The 16901-nt window shown below is 35.6% G+C and overlaps 1 protein-coding gene across 1 annotated transcript; it reads right to left on the reverse strand.

Annotated features, from left to right (window-relative positions):
* Positions 1-242: 242 nt before the first annotated feature.
* LOC145592447 (uncharacterized) lies at positions 243-3679 on the reverse strand. Its single transcript, XM_081648895.1, has 3 exons — positions 3284-3679; positions 1435-1897; positions 243-1340 (listed from the first exon to the last, which is right to left on the reverse strand). The coding sequence occupies exons 1-3, from the start codon at positions 3362-3364 to the stop codon at positions 718-720; spliced, it is 1167 nt and encodes a 388-aa protein (XP_081505021.1). The 5' UTR covers positions 3365-3679; the 3' UTR covers positions 243-717.
* Between the last annotated feature and the right edge of the window lie 13222 nt (positions 3680-16901).

Consider the following 16901-nt stretch of genomic DNA (forward strand, 5'->3'; position numbering starts at 1 on the left):
AAGTCACTTTCTAATCTTTTTACGTGGGTTATGGTTAGAATGATTGGTGGGATTTCATAAATTATTACAAATAGCACAAGCAATCCGTTGCAAGTGAAAATGTCAGCCATTTTATTATCACAGAGATCAGTAATTGGACCAATATTATCACTACAAGTAACAGTTCATACACATGGCAAGCTCAAATGACCAAATTACAAACCTTATGATCTACTAATTTTATTCAGGCAGCAAGTTTGATCTATTCGCCTTATCTTAACTTTTTGTACTGTCAAAACTTGTTATGTCCATATAAAGTTACAAGTTTATCCAAGTATATAGTGTCACATATTCAATAGACAACACCATTTGTCAATCATAATGTTTGTATTAGTAAGTCCAATGGACAAACATATTAGTAGATCATATATTTACAATTCAACCAACAAAAATATCAGGACAAATAACAGACCCTACACTAGTACACCAAAACTTTAACCATCCCAGCCAATTTTCCAAAACCCTATCATTGTACTCCATATGTGCGAGTCTGAGATCTCATCCACCACTCCAAAAGATACTAAACACACCCACTTCAAAGCCTCAACAGTCCCGGTACTAGCATCATTCAACATACACTAACTCAAGTGAAAAATGTTGAGCTGAAGGAAAGCTCAGCCAGTCCCAAGTACTAGCATCATTCAGCATATACACCAACTGAAGTGAAAATTGTTGAGCTTAGAACGGAACAGTGAAGGGCAATGCATATATTTCTGCATTGGCCAAGTAATGGGCCCGTGGCTGCATTATAGCAGACGCCGAGCAAGGAAGATTGTCAACCTGGCTTTGAACATCATTACTGGCTCTCAATCTTTTGGCTGATCTGTCTTCATCATTCTTACCAAAAAGCCAATCTTCGTCATCTTCTTCAACCATTTCTAGTGCAGGTGGCACCCAATCCACAAACAATTGCTTATAAGTCGATTCTTTTTTCTGCATCCTTCTGTCATGAGAGGATAGTTTCTCCGACGTGTTGACCTTGTCAAGCAATGGAAGAATACCCTTCTGGGATACTTCTGCTTTCAAACCAGAAGCTTCAGCTGAAACTCGTTGTAATGTAGCAGTACTTGTGGAAGTAGAACAGGGAAGTAGACTTTGAGCTTCTGAGACTACATCTTTCTGTCTGACAGATGTGTCTTGCATTGCACGGCTGTCACAAGGCCGCACTTGGCTATGTAATAAGACAGGGTCTTCGCTAGCCTGTGGGAGCTGACTAACTTCTTGCCCTTGGATTCCTGATGTACTAGGTTCATCTCTTTTTTGAGATGATGATGATGACAACCGAATTCTAATTATGTTTCCTGCAAATTTGACAAAGCAATGTAATTAGCACATATTTAAAGCGACAAATAAATGATCAATACAAACTACCCCAATATTCAGGGGTATACTCACCATTGCTCTGAATGCCACTAGGAGATGGCATTGACCTTTTTCTCTTGCCACTGTTTCCGGTGCTATCAGAAGAGCAAGGCGCATTAAGAGAGTCAATGGGCTGGCCATGTTCCTCAGTAACACTACTCCTCTCCAGCAGTTCAGCATTTGTCTTCTGCAGCTTCCCATTAGATTCAGCCAGCACATTTTCGGGTTTACTAAACTTAGCAACAAAATCTTGCTTCCCACTTTCAGCAGTAGGGTCACTGGCCTTAGCCCTCTTCTCTCTCTTCTTTTCTTTCTTTTCTTTCTTCTCTTTCTTCCGCTCTTCTTTGCTTTTCTTGTCCTTGTCTTCTTTGTCTCTCTTCTTCTCTTTTTTATCTTCTTTGCCTTTCTTCTTATCTGAAGATTTGGACTTTTTCCTTTCTGAAATGATCTTCTCTAGTTCCTTGTTTGCGTTTGCCTTCTCCTTCTCTTTTTGGAGCTTTAAAAGCACCAGAGTAGAAATTCAGACCATATAATGGCAGCAAGCCAATAAAACAAGCATAACCAGAATGGAGAATTCACAATCCATTCCAAGGCAACAACTTATCCGAAACCGAAAGCATGCAATGCACAACCAAAACGACATTGTCTTTAAACTAGACAAGTTTCAAGTCCATATGCATATAACCACCAATCGGGTCAAGAAAATCAAGGGTATACTGGGAACATGATTTTTCAGACTCTAGTGCCGCAACACTTAAAATGCCAGCACCCAAAAACAAACCCAACACAGAACACAAATGTTCATCACAGCACATAAAACACAGGAGTGCACAAAGCAACAATTCACATCCAAAAACCTTTTAAAAGTTAAAGTCCATTACAATTTCCAAGTATCAACCATACCCAAAAACAAGTTGTAAAACCCCATTCAATTCTACACACATAATACACTTTAAAACATACTTTCATCAACAGAACCTTAAAAACTTCTGAAAACATTTTTCATGGTTAAAATTTCTGAAAACAATTTTCTTGGTTGTAAAACACACATCGAATTTTTCATAAATTGATTATTTTTTTCATTAGAACACAAATTCAATTGATTAATAAGATGAATGTCATGAATCTACTCAAACAGTGACACTTAACTGCAAAATCAGTATTGTTTGTTTAAATCAGAGTTAAACCCAAATCAGAAATAGTTAAAACTGAATTTAATCCCAAATAAGTATCTTCAATTAAAAAGAGTGTTTAATCCCAAATCAGTATCTTCAATTAAAAATAGTGTTTAATCCCAAATCAGTATCTTCAATTAAAATCAGTGTTTAATCCCAAATCAGAATTATTAGTACCTTCTATAAAAACCAATATTTAATCACCAAAACTTTGATACAGTAATCAAAATTTACACTAATTGCCATCAAACCCTAAAAAACCTAATCCTCAAAAGTATAGGTATAATCATTAAACCCAAATTAATCGTTCCATACCTCAACATTCGGCTCAATAAACCCAAAGATTCAGACTACTTCACCTCATTATTGTATATTGCAAAGAACTCATCTATCGGAGCGAATCGATTATATATACATACATACACGATCTATCTAATGTTAATTGCAATTTTTACAAAAACCATACAAAAACGAACAATTTGTACCCTTTTCTATTCTTTCTTTTTCTAAATCAAATACAATTTACATCTGAAATTTTGGGTAATTCCTTTACAAATATACATATTATACATACATACAATTCATCACAAATTTAACAAAGAGCATGTCGGGCATGTGATCATCATCATGATACTTTTTGACAAACAAAACTACACAAAATTTTGATTTATTTTTCAAAATTTGGGTGTTTTTGGGGCTCAACAAACCTTAATCGATAAGATCAAGGCCTCGTGGCTTGAGCACTTCCCAGCATACCCAGGTGGCGGGTATGGATAACATCGAGCCATCTTCCCCAACAATACCAATTACAACAACACCCAAAATCCAAATTAAAACCCCTCTTTTTTTTCTCTCTCAAATCAAACTGCGATTCGAATCGAAGAAACCCTAAAAATAATTCTTCGCTGAAAAATCGAAATCGAAAGATCTGTAAATTGTAGATCCTTCCAACTGAAGATCTGGAGATAATAGATCGGTTTGACGGTGTTACGATTGAATTGGAATACAAAAAAAAGTAGAAATTGAAACCCTAGGTTTGTTCGTCGTCGGCGGAAGAAAAAAAGAAGAGAGAGAAAAGAGAAACTCCTCAAGGAATCTTATGAGAGGAGGAGATCAAATGTGAGATATGAGGGGAGGAACCCTTATTTATAGCCTAACTTTTAGACTTTTAGGCGTTTACGCGTTCTTTTGTGAGGATTTGTCTGTTTTGCCCTTCTTCTTTGATTTTATTTTCGGTTCTTTGTTCTGGTTGCGTGTAAAGGTTGATGTCTAATGTTGTAATTGCATGTTTTTAATTTATTTTTGTTAATTTTAATATTTGTGTAGCTCGGAAAGATTTGGGTTGGGCCTTATTATTGTTGAGTCTGACCTAAATCTGTTGGATCTTGGCCAATATATTGTTGCCTTAGATTTGTCCATAATCAATCGATCAATCATCGATAAGTAAAAGACATACCAACAATGACATAATAGGTTAATCCCGTACGATGCATGATTTAAATAATTAAAAACTTATTTGTATGTGTGTAATATAAATATTTTAAGCAAAACATAATAAATCGTGATCGATCCCTTTAGTTAGATTAATTAAGATAAAAAATATTCTAATTAACTTCATAGTTATAATAAAAATTTTAAAATAACATTCGTTTTTGATTCATTATAAAAAATTTAAAGAATTGATATAGAGGGAAAAAAAATCCAAACTCTACTATCACTAATAAATTGTGTAATTAGTCATTTTAGTCATAAAATCTTTTAGAAAAATGTATAATTAATCAATAATTTTCAAATATTAGCTTTGTTTTGAAAAGGAAAAATAGAGAGAGGAAAAAAAAAGAGAGAGAGAGAGAGAGAAAAGAGAGAGAATGATGTCACAAATAGTTTAGGAGGGAAAATTTTTTATAAGAAGGTGACACGTATATATAATGGTGATGTCAGCGGTAATTACTTTAGTATTAGTTATAGATGTCATTTTCTGGTGTGTTCTTAGAATTTTTTAATTTTTGGAAAAAATTCAATTATAGTATATATATCATTCCACACAAACATTTATGACTATAATAATAGAAAATATTAACATAATTTGCGACATATTTTAATTTGAACGATTTCCATCAATATTGCTTAAATTAAAATTTATTTTCTGTTTGCTTCGGTTTAAAAAGTAATTTCCAAAGTATCGTCCAACTAGGATCGGATATCATTTTATTTTTTTATTTTTTTTTTAATTTGTTAAAACAGTAAAACCGATATCACTAATAGCGGTTCTTATGCTTTTAATAATTACAAGCAAATTCTTCTTTTCCACTTCATTTCACTCTATCGACATTCGACAACAGTAGTAGTACTTTTTTATAAAAATAGAGCAACATAAAAAAAAAAAAAAAAAACAGAGCAGCGTTAAAAAAACTCGACCACCATTGTCCTCTCCTCCACAGCGTTTCACGGTAACCACCAGCTTCTCACCATTGTAAGCACGCTGTGTGTTGCCTGGATTCTTTCCTATCGCCTTTTCCGACCTTCAATTATGTTTACTATTTTATTTGATGTACTTGGAGAATTATGCCTTGGATTTTTTATTTTGAGTAATTAAATTTGTTTGGGGAAATTAGGTTTAGATTTTTGAGTGATTAAAGGTTCTATGGTATTTAGTGTACTTGGAGCATTATCAAGATGTATTGTATGCCTTTTTATTTTTGCAAGCTAACATAATAAGCATTAGTGGGCTGGGAATACAAGTTCATATTAGTGGACATAGTGGGACGGAGTACAGGCAGAAATCGCAAACAACATCAATGGCTTCCATTGCTAATAAAACCGCGATCTCTGATAGCAATTATAAACAGTGAAACCGCTGTCGTTGATTGCGGTTCTCGGTTGAACTAGGATTAAAAAAAACAAGAAGGCAGGGCTAGTTAACATATCTAGGTGGACAATATTCAGGGAATTAGTTTTTAAACCAATGCAAATTGGGCATAATTTTAAATCAAACAATTTAGTGGGAAAACGTTCATTTTAATTTACTTAGAAAAAGTATTCATATTTTTTATCTAATAAAAATAATTTTTTATTTATTGATTAGAATTCACATCAAAGTAGTGTGTATGTTTTTTTTTTTTTAGTTTTGTAAAATAACCAATTATATTGAAAAGTTGATATTAATTTTTAAAAATTATTGTTATCGTGCATGGCGCGAGACCTAAACTAGTTCATGGATAGTGTGGAACAAAAAAATTTAGAAATTACTACGGTTTGTTTAGAATTTTAGATGTAGTGTAGAGGTGATTATTGGTCGGGTTCAGGCCGGTCTGAGTCCAAAAAATTAATAATTTCTAATTTTTTTTTGTTCCATACAATCCATGAATTATAGACAATTGGTCACGGGCTAAGTCCTAAAAATTAGTCCATTTCTTGGGCTGGGCTAAGATTCTGGTCGGAATTTACGTGTCCAAACTCGTTCAAAATAGCCCTGTCGTGCGGGCATTTAGGGTCGAGTCAAAAAAACTGAAGTTGCATAAAAATGCATTACCAAGCTCGCTAAACATTTTTGAAATTGGGCCGGACCGCAAAAATCTACCCAAAACCCGCCCAAATTTGGCCCGGGCTCACTTTGATCCGCTCTAATAATGTATTGTGAACTATTCTTCCAAATAAAAAAAAAAGGTAAAGTTATATGTAGTCCTTAAGACTACAAATAAGCATTTAATATATTTTTTTATTTAATATTAATTTGAATACATGACAAAATCACGCGTAATTTGGTGTGATTAATGAACATATATTTCATTTGTTCTGTCCTCTTTTAGCTTCTTATACATAATCCTTAAGGTTTTATAATTAAAAAAAAAAAATAAGTATATATAAGGCAACAAATTTATTTTGCAATATTGATCTTAAGATAATAGATATCTTGATCTTGCAATAAAAAGAGATCTCTTGATCTCTATTTTTGTAACTATCTACTATTTACATGAATATTTTACTTCTACTTTTTTTTTTTATTTGATTAATTATACATTTATGCTATCTTATTCGTTAGTTTCAGATAAAAATTTTAGGAAAACTTGATTAAATTACCATTAGAAAAAGTAACATAAATTAAACAATAATACAATATTTGGCCTGGCTTCCATAAATGAAACAACATTATGATTGTCCTTTTTTTTCAATTTTTAGAGGAAACAACATTCTAATTATCCTAATACCACCTTTAGGGACGATTTCCCTAGAAATTGTTTAATTATAAATTAATTCCCTAATTGTGTTGGTGTTAAAACTTATTCCCATGGTACTGTCCACGTAGGACTGGTACAAGGCTCGTTTATTTTTTATTTTTTAGTTCAGAAAAGAACCGCTAACATTAGCGGTTCTTAAATATGAACCGCGAACACCAATAGCGGTTCTTACCTAATTAAATAATATCTCTCTTACTTATAATATTATCTCACACTCACTTAATTGCTTCTGCCATATTATACCACTATTATACGAAGAACAAAAAAAAAAGGAGAGCTGATCATCCAAACTCCACAGCGCGACCACCAGACTTCATAGCGGCGACCACCACGGCTGCGGTTCACAGCAACGTCCGTACGACCTCCACGGCAGCGGTTCGACGCCCATAATTTGTCCCAATTGTATATTTCTACCATCAATTGTGAGAGGTTAGCCCTAATTTCCCCTTTTAATTTTTTTTTTCATTCATCATGTATATTGTAGTTTAATTCCTAAATTAATTTGATACTATGTGTATGTATAAGCGTAAATTTCTGAAATTTCATGGTGATGATAATGCAATAATTTTATGATTAAATTTTGATGCTTTACTGGAGAGGTGGAATTTGTTCATGTGCAACCTCTGTTCTAGTAATTTGGCTTCTTCAAACAATATCATTGCATGCAATAAGTCTTTACTTTATGTATTCTTAAGTTGGTTACTAAGTTATAATTTCAAATTGTGGTTTTGTGTAACTTGCATGCTGGAATTCTTTATTTAGAATATGGAGATGTCAAATTTCCCTCTACTCTGTTTTATGCGTGGGGAACTTGTAGAAACAGGAGGTAACGTGTCATATATTGGTGAGGAGAATAGATTTTTGCTTGTCAGTAGTTCTATGGGTTTCTCGGAGGTTATGAGTAAGATATATGAAGTTGCGGGGTGTGATTCTCGATATTTTGAGTTGAAGATTAGAATGAGGTATCCTATACACAACTCATATGTATCCATTCGATTGAATGATGATAGCTCATTAAAGAACATGTGGGCTGTTGTAGGACAATATTCAATGTCTAATATTCAGTTGTATATAGAATTGGTTCCCAAGCAAGCAAGTGTGGTGGATAACACGGGTTCTTTTCCTACCGTTCAATCTTTATCGGGTATGGTCTCAAACACGCTAGGAAGAATTCCTAATGAAGGGGGGGTATCATTTACAAGAATGCTTACTGATGATCATTATGTTGATCATTTATCGGATGTGACTTCTTCAACTCCCTCACCTCATACAGGCTTTGCTTCCTTTAGTGATTATAATTAATTACACCCCTAGCTAGATATGCTAGGTGATGATGTTATGGTGGATAATGATGAGGGTGAAGATGATTATGTGAGAGAAACTAATGAGATTCTTATTAAGGAAAGTGCTCCAACACAGGATTTTAACAATGTTCCAGATGTAGACCCAAAAGTGCTTGATTCTTGGAGAACTTGGTCCGGGAACAACAAATTTTCTCTTCAGGGTGAGTTTAAAGTTGGTTAAGAGTTTGACACTTTGCAACAGTTAAAAGACGCTGTTAAACAATACTCTATAACCAAAAATTAAACTTTTCGAGTAAAGGAAGTGCAACCTGAAAAATATGTTGTTGAGTGCATAAGAAAGGAAAAGTGCAAATGTCCTTAGAGGTTACGTGCAATCAAGTTACCAACACTTCCCACGTTTAGAATTGTGAAGTACGAAGGACCTCATGCAAGCACATGTGTAGGTGAAATTAATAATATTGATCATCCCCTTTTGTCTTCTGATTTTGTGTGTGGTGTTATACTTGATCTCATACGAGTTGACCCTTCTTTAAAAGTTTGTGCTATAGTGCAAGTTATAAAAGATCGATTTCTATATACCATAACATACAAGAGGGCTTGGTTAGCCAAGCAGAAGGCAATCACTACTATTTTTGAGGATTGGGATAAATCATATGAAGAGTTACCCAAATTTATGCAAGCTTTAAAAGAGTCAAATGAGGGTACAATGGTTCATTGGTGTACGACACCAACATTAGACCCTTCTACTCATGTGTTCCAGAGAGTCTTTTGGGCCTTTAAGCCATCTATTGATGGTTTTAACCATTGTCGCCCACTCATTACCATTGATGGCACCCATCTTTACGGAAAATATAAGGGGACACTTCTCATTGCCATGGCCACAGATGCTAATTTTCAATTGTTTCCTCTTGCTTTTGCCGTTGTTGAAGGTGAGACGGGTGATGCATGGGAATGGTTCATGTTATGCATACGACAATTTGTTATTCAAAGAGAGGGTCTTTGTGTCATTTCAGATAGGCATGCCTCGATTTTGAAAATAATGACCGTGGTGGGCAGTGGATGGGAAGAACCGCATGCTCATCACAGATTTTGTATTCGTCATCTAGCCTCAAATTTCAACTCCAAGTTTAAGAATGCTCACTTGAAAAACCTTCTTGGTCGTGCCGCAGATGCACGTCAAAAGAATAAGTTCATATACTACTTTAACAGGATTGGTGAATTGAACTTGGAAGCATGTGAATGGTTGGCAGAGAAGCCATTGTATAAGTGGTCAATCCATCATGATGGTGGTTTTAGATACGGTATTCGAACCACAAATATGTCTGAGTGCTTCAATGGTGTGATGAAAAGAGCTCTTTTTTTACCTATTACCGCTCTAGTTAAAATGACATTCTATAGAGTGAATTCCTACTTTGTGACTAGGCGTGGTTGGGGTGAAAGAAGACTGCAAGAAGGTTATGAGTACAGTGAAAAGGCATTGAAAACTATCGATGATAACTTGAAAAAATCAGCAGCACATAAGGTTAATCCTTTTGATTATGAGAAGGGCTTGTTTGCAGTTGAAACTGGTTGTGGTAATCGAGCTTCTGGAAAAGGTGGTCGTGTGCATACTGTGAACCTATCTAAAAGGACTTGTACATGTCAAAAACTGACCATCTATAAGCTTTCATGCTCTCATGTGTTAGCTGTTTGTCGGCATCGAAGCTTATCATATGCTGATTTTGTTGACCCTTTTTTTTAGAACAACAGAGTATAGGGATACTTACTAGAGTACTTTCATGCCTGTACCTGATGTTTCAAGATGGTCTCCATATGTTGGCCCTAAAATTGTTGCTCCCCCTAGTCAAAAGCGTGCCCCTGGACGCACTCCTTCAAGTAGGTTTCGAAACGAGATGGATGAAAAGACACGAGTAAAAAAGCAATGCAGCATATGTCATTTTAGAGGCAATAACAAGACGACTTGTAGATAAAGGAATAGCAGTCAAATTTCGAGGTAAATCAATTTAATTTATTTGTATTTATTTTTTATTAGTCAGCATGCTTGTGTTTAACATTCAATTGTAATTATACAATATGCAGTCATGTGCTAATTTGTTTGTATTTATTTTGAATTCAGGTCAAATGGTCCACTCGGGCCCCCTTGACCGTTGTGTTCTTATTTACCAGGAGGATCATAGGAGTGAGGATGTGTGGAAAGGAGTAGCACGAGGAGATAAGGAATTGTCATGTAGGGAGCATTTATTTTCTTTGACTCGGAATTGGGTAGTAGATGATCGGATGCTAAGTTATGTTCAGCAAGCAGGCTTCTATGGAGTGCATAGATTACGATGTTCTGTAGGAATTGATCGACCTCTCATTACCGCTTTGGTTGAGAGGTGGAGACAAGAGACGCATACATTCCACTTGGCAGTTGGTGAGGCAACTATTACTTTAGGGGATGTGGCCGGCTTGTTAGGGCTGCGAGTACATGGTGATGCTGTCATCGGATCCACTTCTCAAAAATGGTCTGCACTAGTAGAAGAATTTCTAGGAGTTATGCCAAGGGTTGATGATACAACTCAGAAGCCAACACTTAAGGGTTCTGCACTTAGATTATCTTGGTTGAGGAAAAAATTCTCAAACTTGTCCCCAGATGCTGATGACCTTACAGTTCAGAGATTTACAAGAGCATATATACTAATGCTTATGGGATCTGTTTTGTTTGCTAATAAGAGTGGTGATACAGTTCAGCTTATTTACTTACCACTTTTGGCAGATTTTCATACAGCAGAAAACTATAGTTGGGGTAGTGCAACGCTTGCCTTTTTGTATAGGCAATTATGTCGAGCTTGTAGACGTGAGGCAAAGGAGATAGGAGGGCCTTTGCTATTGCTTCAGTTATGGTCATGGGAGCATATACACATTGGTGTACCAGCGATATCTCGACTTCGGCAGCCCGGTAATAATCCTCCAGAAGAGCAACCTGAGGATCCTCAGATACTTGGTTCTCAACATAAGAAGGGCATTGACCCTTTAGCATGCAGGTAAATATGATTCTAACTTAAGGGTTCTGTTCTTTTTCTTTTTTTAAAAAAACTTGACCTTTAAATTCTAATTTCAGTTGGTTACGAGTATACTTTACGCGTGTGGAATTAGCTAGCGGTGGCCTTTCATATTACAGGGATGCATTGGATCACCAAAGTGATGAGCAGGTACGGTATCAGTTTCACAGAATACTAGCTTCCCTTTCTTTTTTTTTTTGTTGTCTTTTTTTTTTTTTTTTTGTGTGTTGTTGGTTTAATACTTGTTTTCTTTTCACAGAATGCTAGCATTATATTCTAATTTAAGTTTTAGCAATTTTGTACTTTGTCAGTAGGCTATAGGTCTTCTTACAGCTCATAACTATTATTGCTATCTCAACAACAAAAAGTCTTGGTGGTTAGCTCATAACTAGCATTGCTATCTCAACTCTATATTTGTGATTGAAATTTTTTTTATGCGTGTCATCTTTAGTGTACTGATCATCATCATACACATTTTCAATGCTCTTTATTTTCATGTTCCCAAACTAGCCAATTCTTTAGGGACTTGAGGAGCTTCAATTGAATAGCTGCTTATATGAATATGCCTGATTGGTAATTGCAGTAGCAAATTGAATATGCTTTAGGGACTTTATGAGCTGGAACTTGAATCAGAACTCTGATAATATTTAAATGTTTGATTGTATGATTGTTTATTGCACTAATTATTAATAATTCACTCGGAAGTATTTTACAGCCTTCTGTTTACTTTTGTTTTTTTGGGTTTGGGGTGTATAGCTGGCAGTTTAGGTGGTTTATTTAGCCTATTAATATAATAACTTCTCTTTGATGTTTTTTTTAAAAAAAAATCTCTTCTTGTGTTAGCAATATGCAATTCCAAATAATTGAGGCAACAATATATATATTTAAAACCATACATTTACAATTTGAATGTCATCTCTTTGGTACATGCTGTTAACATATGACAAGGCAGCCATATACGGAGGATATTCTTTCTTTACTTCCGGAAATATGTCGAAGTGATACACGTGTGGCGTACTTACTCACCACTAATCTGCTTTAACATCATTGAGTATCATCATCTCGATCGAGTGATGCGTTAGCTTGGGTTTAACCAAACTATCCCTCTTCCGTGTAACACGAGTGATTCACTTCATCGTATTGATCGTAGAGGTGCAAAAAACAAGAATTATGTCAAGATCCATGCCAAGTATATAGCAGAGTGGAATAAGCGGGAAGATAGAGTTGTTGTTGGCACTTTGGCCAAGGGTCAAACATCAACACTGGAAGCCTATCTAGCTTGGTATCGGACAATTACAAAGCTTATTATCACTCCGCCGAACCAAGAGCATCCTTCAACTAAATATCAGCCCGCCTCTAATGAATTTGTGCTTGTAAGTTTTATACAATGTTGCTTATGTGAATTCAAGTAGGTTTTTTTTTCTTCTTCTTTTTTTCAGATGACATTTAAAATTTAAAGAACTATCATTTTTTTTTATCTAGTCTGAAACTATTGCGGAAGTGGTGAGAAATTACAATCGTGCGAAAGACTCTATTTCCGATTTGCCTAATGACAAAGCTTTGGAGTTGGCATTGCACACCTTACAAAGTTTGGCAAGTTCCTGCACCGAGACCTTGCATACACTTGGCAAAGCATACATGCTCCATGATGTAGTAGGTGCCCCTCCTATTCCTACTACTACTGCTGCCATTCCTATTGTTAATGTCGTTGCCACTCCTACTTCTACTCCTACTGCCTCTCCTACTCAAAATGCTACTGTCACTCCTGCTTCCGCTGCTACTGCCACTCCTTTTGCTACTGCCACTCCTGCTACTTCCTCTCTTGCTACTACCACTCCTCTTCTTTGTCCTCCTACCTCACCTACTTCTCTCATATCACCACATACTACGCTTTTGAATTATGAGTCTTCTCCTCCTCAATCTTGTACTCCTCAACTGCCATTAATCTACATGAGACGATCACGCACCTCGAGTTATACTATTTCAATGCTATCACCCATTACAGAGGTTAATGAATCTGCATTTGGATCATCGGAACATACTTCAAAGAAGCAGCGTGGATCATAGGTGTTAGATAGCTAGAAGCAACTTTTTGGTCTTAACTTATATGTAAATAACAATTTGTTCAGATTTTGATGAAATTATGTTTAGTTTGTGTTGGAAAAATGCATATTGACTTTTTTTTTGTATATATTAAACCGGATACTCTTTGCTATGATCTTTGTCTTTTTATATGTCTTGGATGAAGGCATTTTTTGTTGGTTTTTCATGGATTTATATTAGTGCCTTGTGGATTTTTACAGCTTCATATTTATATTGAAGATAGCTACTGTGTTCTTTGGCAAACTCACACGTAAAAACCGCTAATGCCATTTGCGGTTTTAGAATTTAAGGTTATAGATATAAACCGCTACTGGCATTAGCAGTTTATAGGTTAATTTTTTTTTCCTAATTAAATTGCTAGTGGTAATAGCTATTTCCTTATTATAACCGCTAACGGTAGCGGTTTATATGTATAGAACCGCTATTACCGTTAGCGGTTCTTTACTGAACTAAAAAATAAAAAAAAAATTAACGAAGCTGGTACCAATCCTACGTGGACAGTACCACGGGAATAAGTTTTAAAACCAACGCAATTAGGGAATTAATTTATAAATAAACAATTTCTAGGGAAAGCGTTCCCACCTTTAGGCTATCTACTTTAAATAAAATAAAAAAATCAATAACTTTTTTTTAACACATAACGAAGAGAAATATATTAATAGCCCCTTGGGCTATAAATATTCAGTACAACAAAAGAGCAGCAAACTCTAACATTATCAAGGCTGCTGAAAATGTCGATAATGCTAGAGAACAGCTGAACCAAACTAATACAACCGATAAGACTAACAACAACAGAGCAGGGATAACTATAATACAACCTAAGATTAAAACATAAACCAACAAAGCAGACTAGCATTAAAGTTTTAACATAACATCCATAGCAGCGAGAACCCATCCAGAACACATTAACCAGAAGAAGAGGAAGAAGCACCAAGATCAGCATCGTAGATGTGCTTAGCAAATGGAGGAACAAGGAAGTGATCTTTGTGACCAATGCTCATCTCCAATCCATAGGCAGCTAAACTGTGAGCTAGAACATTGTTCTCCCTAGGAACATGCCTAATCAGAATGTTGCCATTGGTTCTGACTTCTGAGACATTCAGAAACATCATTGATGACTGCGTAAAGCTCATGATGTGGAACATGATCCACCGAATTAAACAACTTCTTTAGATATTCAGCATCAGTCTCTATTTCAATCTTTTTGATTTGGAAATCAGCAACAACATACAACCTTTCACGCATAGCAAGAAGCTCAGCAGCAAGAGGAGGGACAACATTGTATTTACTGGAAAAGCCAAAGAACCATGTGTCGTTAGGACACCTGATCACACCTCCACCTGCAGCCTCTTCAGAATGTTTCCAAGCACCATTCGTGTTTAATTTCAAGTAGCCCTCTCTTAGGGGAAGCCAATGAGAAGAACCAGAGCTAATATCTTTAGACTTTCCTTTACCCTGCAGAATGTGCGCATTCATTTGATAATCAACAAAGAACTTGCTGAAAGTATGCAAATAGTGGAACATTTTCTGTTCAAAAACCACTATATTCCTATCCTTCCAGATATGCCATAAACATGAGCAAAAAATCAATTTCCAATTTTCAGATTGGGAAAGATTAAAAGCAATCCATTGATCCCAATCAAAATTTTTAAAGGTATGAAAATCAAAATCCTTAGGAATTGCCAATCTTTGAGAGATAAAGTTCCATAAGATTGAAGAAGAGAAGCAATCCCTAAACAGGTGAAGATGAGTTTCATCATATAAGCCACATCTACAGCAAATGGAAGAAATAAGGGGAATATAGGTTGAGAGTTTTCTAGCAACAAGAAGGATTTTATGGGCACAATGCCAAAGAAGCATGTTATATTTGTGAGGAGTTCGAATTTTTCAGATTTTCTTCCAAATAGGATCAGACAAGGAATGATGATCACCAGTGTGATTAAAGGAAAAGGAGCACTGTAAATGGTAGGCCGATTTGATGGAGAAATTCCCATCCATGGTGGGAGTCCATCTTATGAAATCCTCCAAATCCGGATTGAAAGAGATTGGAATTTTTTGATATTGTCCAAAGACCAAGAATTGTTCCTAATAATATCACAAACGAACCAGTGCGCTTTAGAAGGGGGAACATCCTGATCAAGAAGAAGATATAAGGGCTTAGATCCTACCCAATGATGGTACCAAAGAGAGGTGGATTTCCCATTTCCTATACCAATGATTAAACCCGAGGCTAATAGATGTCTACCTTTAAGGATGTCTCTCCAAATAGGAGAATGGTAAGATTTAGGATGGCAATCAAAAAGGGCAGAGCGATGAAGATATTTATCATTAAGAAGTCTAACCCAAAGTTTGGAATTATCAGTAAGAAGAGTCCAACCCAATTTTGCCATAAAGGCAATGTTCCATTCTCTCAACCTTCTTATGCCTAAGCCCCCAACAGCCATAGGTTTAGTAACAATACTCCAACTAGTACAACGCATGAACCTAGACCTATCCACCTTATTCCAAAGAAATTTTCTACAATTCTTCTCTAAGGAATTAAGGATAGCAGCTGGAAGAAGAGTAGTTTGCATAGCATAAACCGGATAGGAGTTCAAAACTGATTTAATAAGGGTGTTCCTGCCAGCTATGTTTATGAGTTTGGCTTGCCAACCTTGAATTCTGTCAAAAGATTTTTGGAGAAGATCATAGTAGTGAGAGACTTTAAGTTTGTGAGGGCTTATTTCCACACCAAGATACCTGCCAAACGTGGAAGAGATTTTGAATGTGAAGGGAGATGTCCCTTCTAACTTGAAAAGCCATAGAAGGAGGGAAAATGATAGAAGATTTAGCAAGGTTAACTTTCAGACCTGAAATTTCCCTAAAATCCTTTAGGACACTCATAATGGAATTCAAATTGGTGGAAGAGGCTTGACTAAAAAGGAACACATCATCGGCATAGAAGAGATGGGAGATCGAGATATTTTTAAAGACTTTTAATGGCTTCAAAACACCTTGGTTAACACTCTTTTCAATCATAATGGACAACCTCTCCAAACATAGGACAAAGATATATGAAGAAAGAGGATCACCTTGCCTAATACCCCGAGAGGGAGAGAAAGGGGAAGTGACTTGGCCATTCCAAAGAACAGAGATACTAGGAGTGGTAATACATGACATAATGAGCTTGATAATGTTTGCAGGAAAATGAAAACCACAAAGAGTACTCTCAATGAAACTCCACTCAAGACTATCATAGGCTTTGGCAAGATCTAACTTCAAAGACATGATGTGTTTTCCTTTTTTAGCTTTTTTTGAAGAGATGGGCAATTTCTTTTATGACTATGATGTTGTCCTCAATTCCACGACCTTTGATGAAGCTTGATTGCAAAGGATTAATAATCAAAGGAAGAATAGGTCTAATTCTAGAAGATATGATCTTTGTGATCAATTTGTAAATAGAATTACAAAGACCAATCGGTCTAAAATCTGAGATATAATCCAGTTGTTGCTTTTTTGGGATGAGAGAAATGTATGAGTGATTAATTTGTGAGGGAATGTTACACGACTCAAAACATTGAACACAAAATTGGAGTAAAATAACACCAATATCATCCCAATAAAATTGATAAAATTGTGGTTGGATGCCATCAGGACCAA

Source organism: Chenopodium album, chromosome 18, assembly GCF_948465745.1.
Source record: "Chenopodium album chromosome 18, dcCheAlbu1.1, whole genome shotgun sequence".
NCBI classification, from domain to species: Eukaryota; Viridiplantae; Streptophyta; class Magnoliopsida; order Caryophyllales; family Amaranthaceae; genus Chenopodium; species Chenopodium album.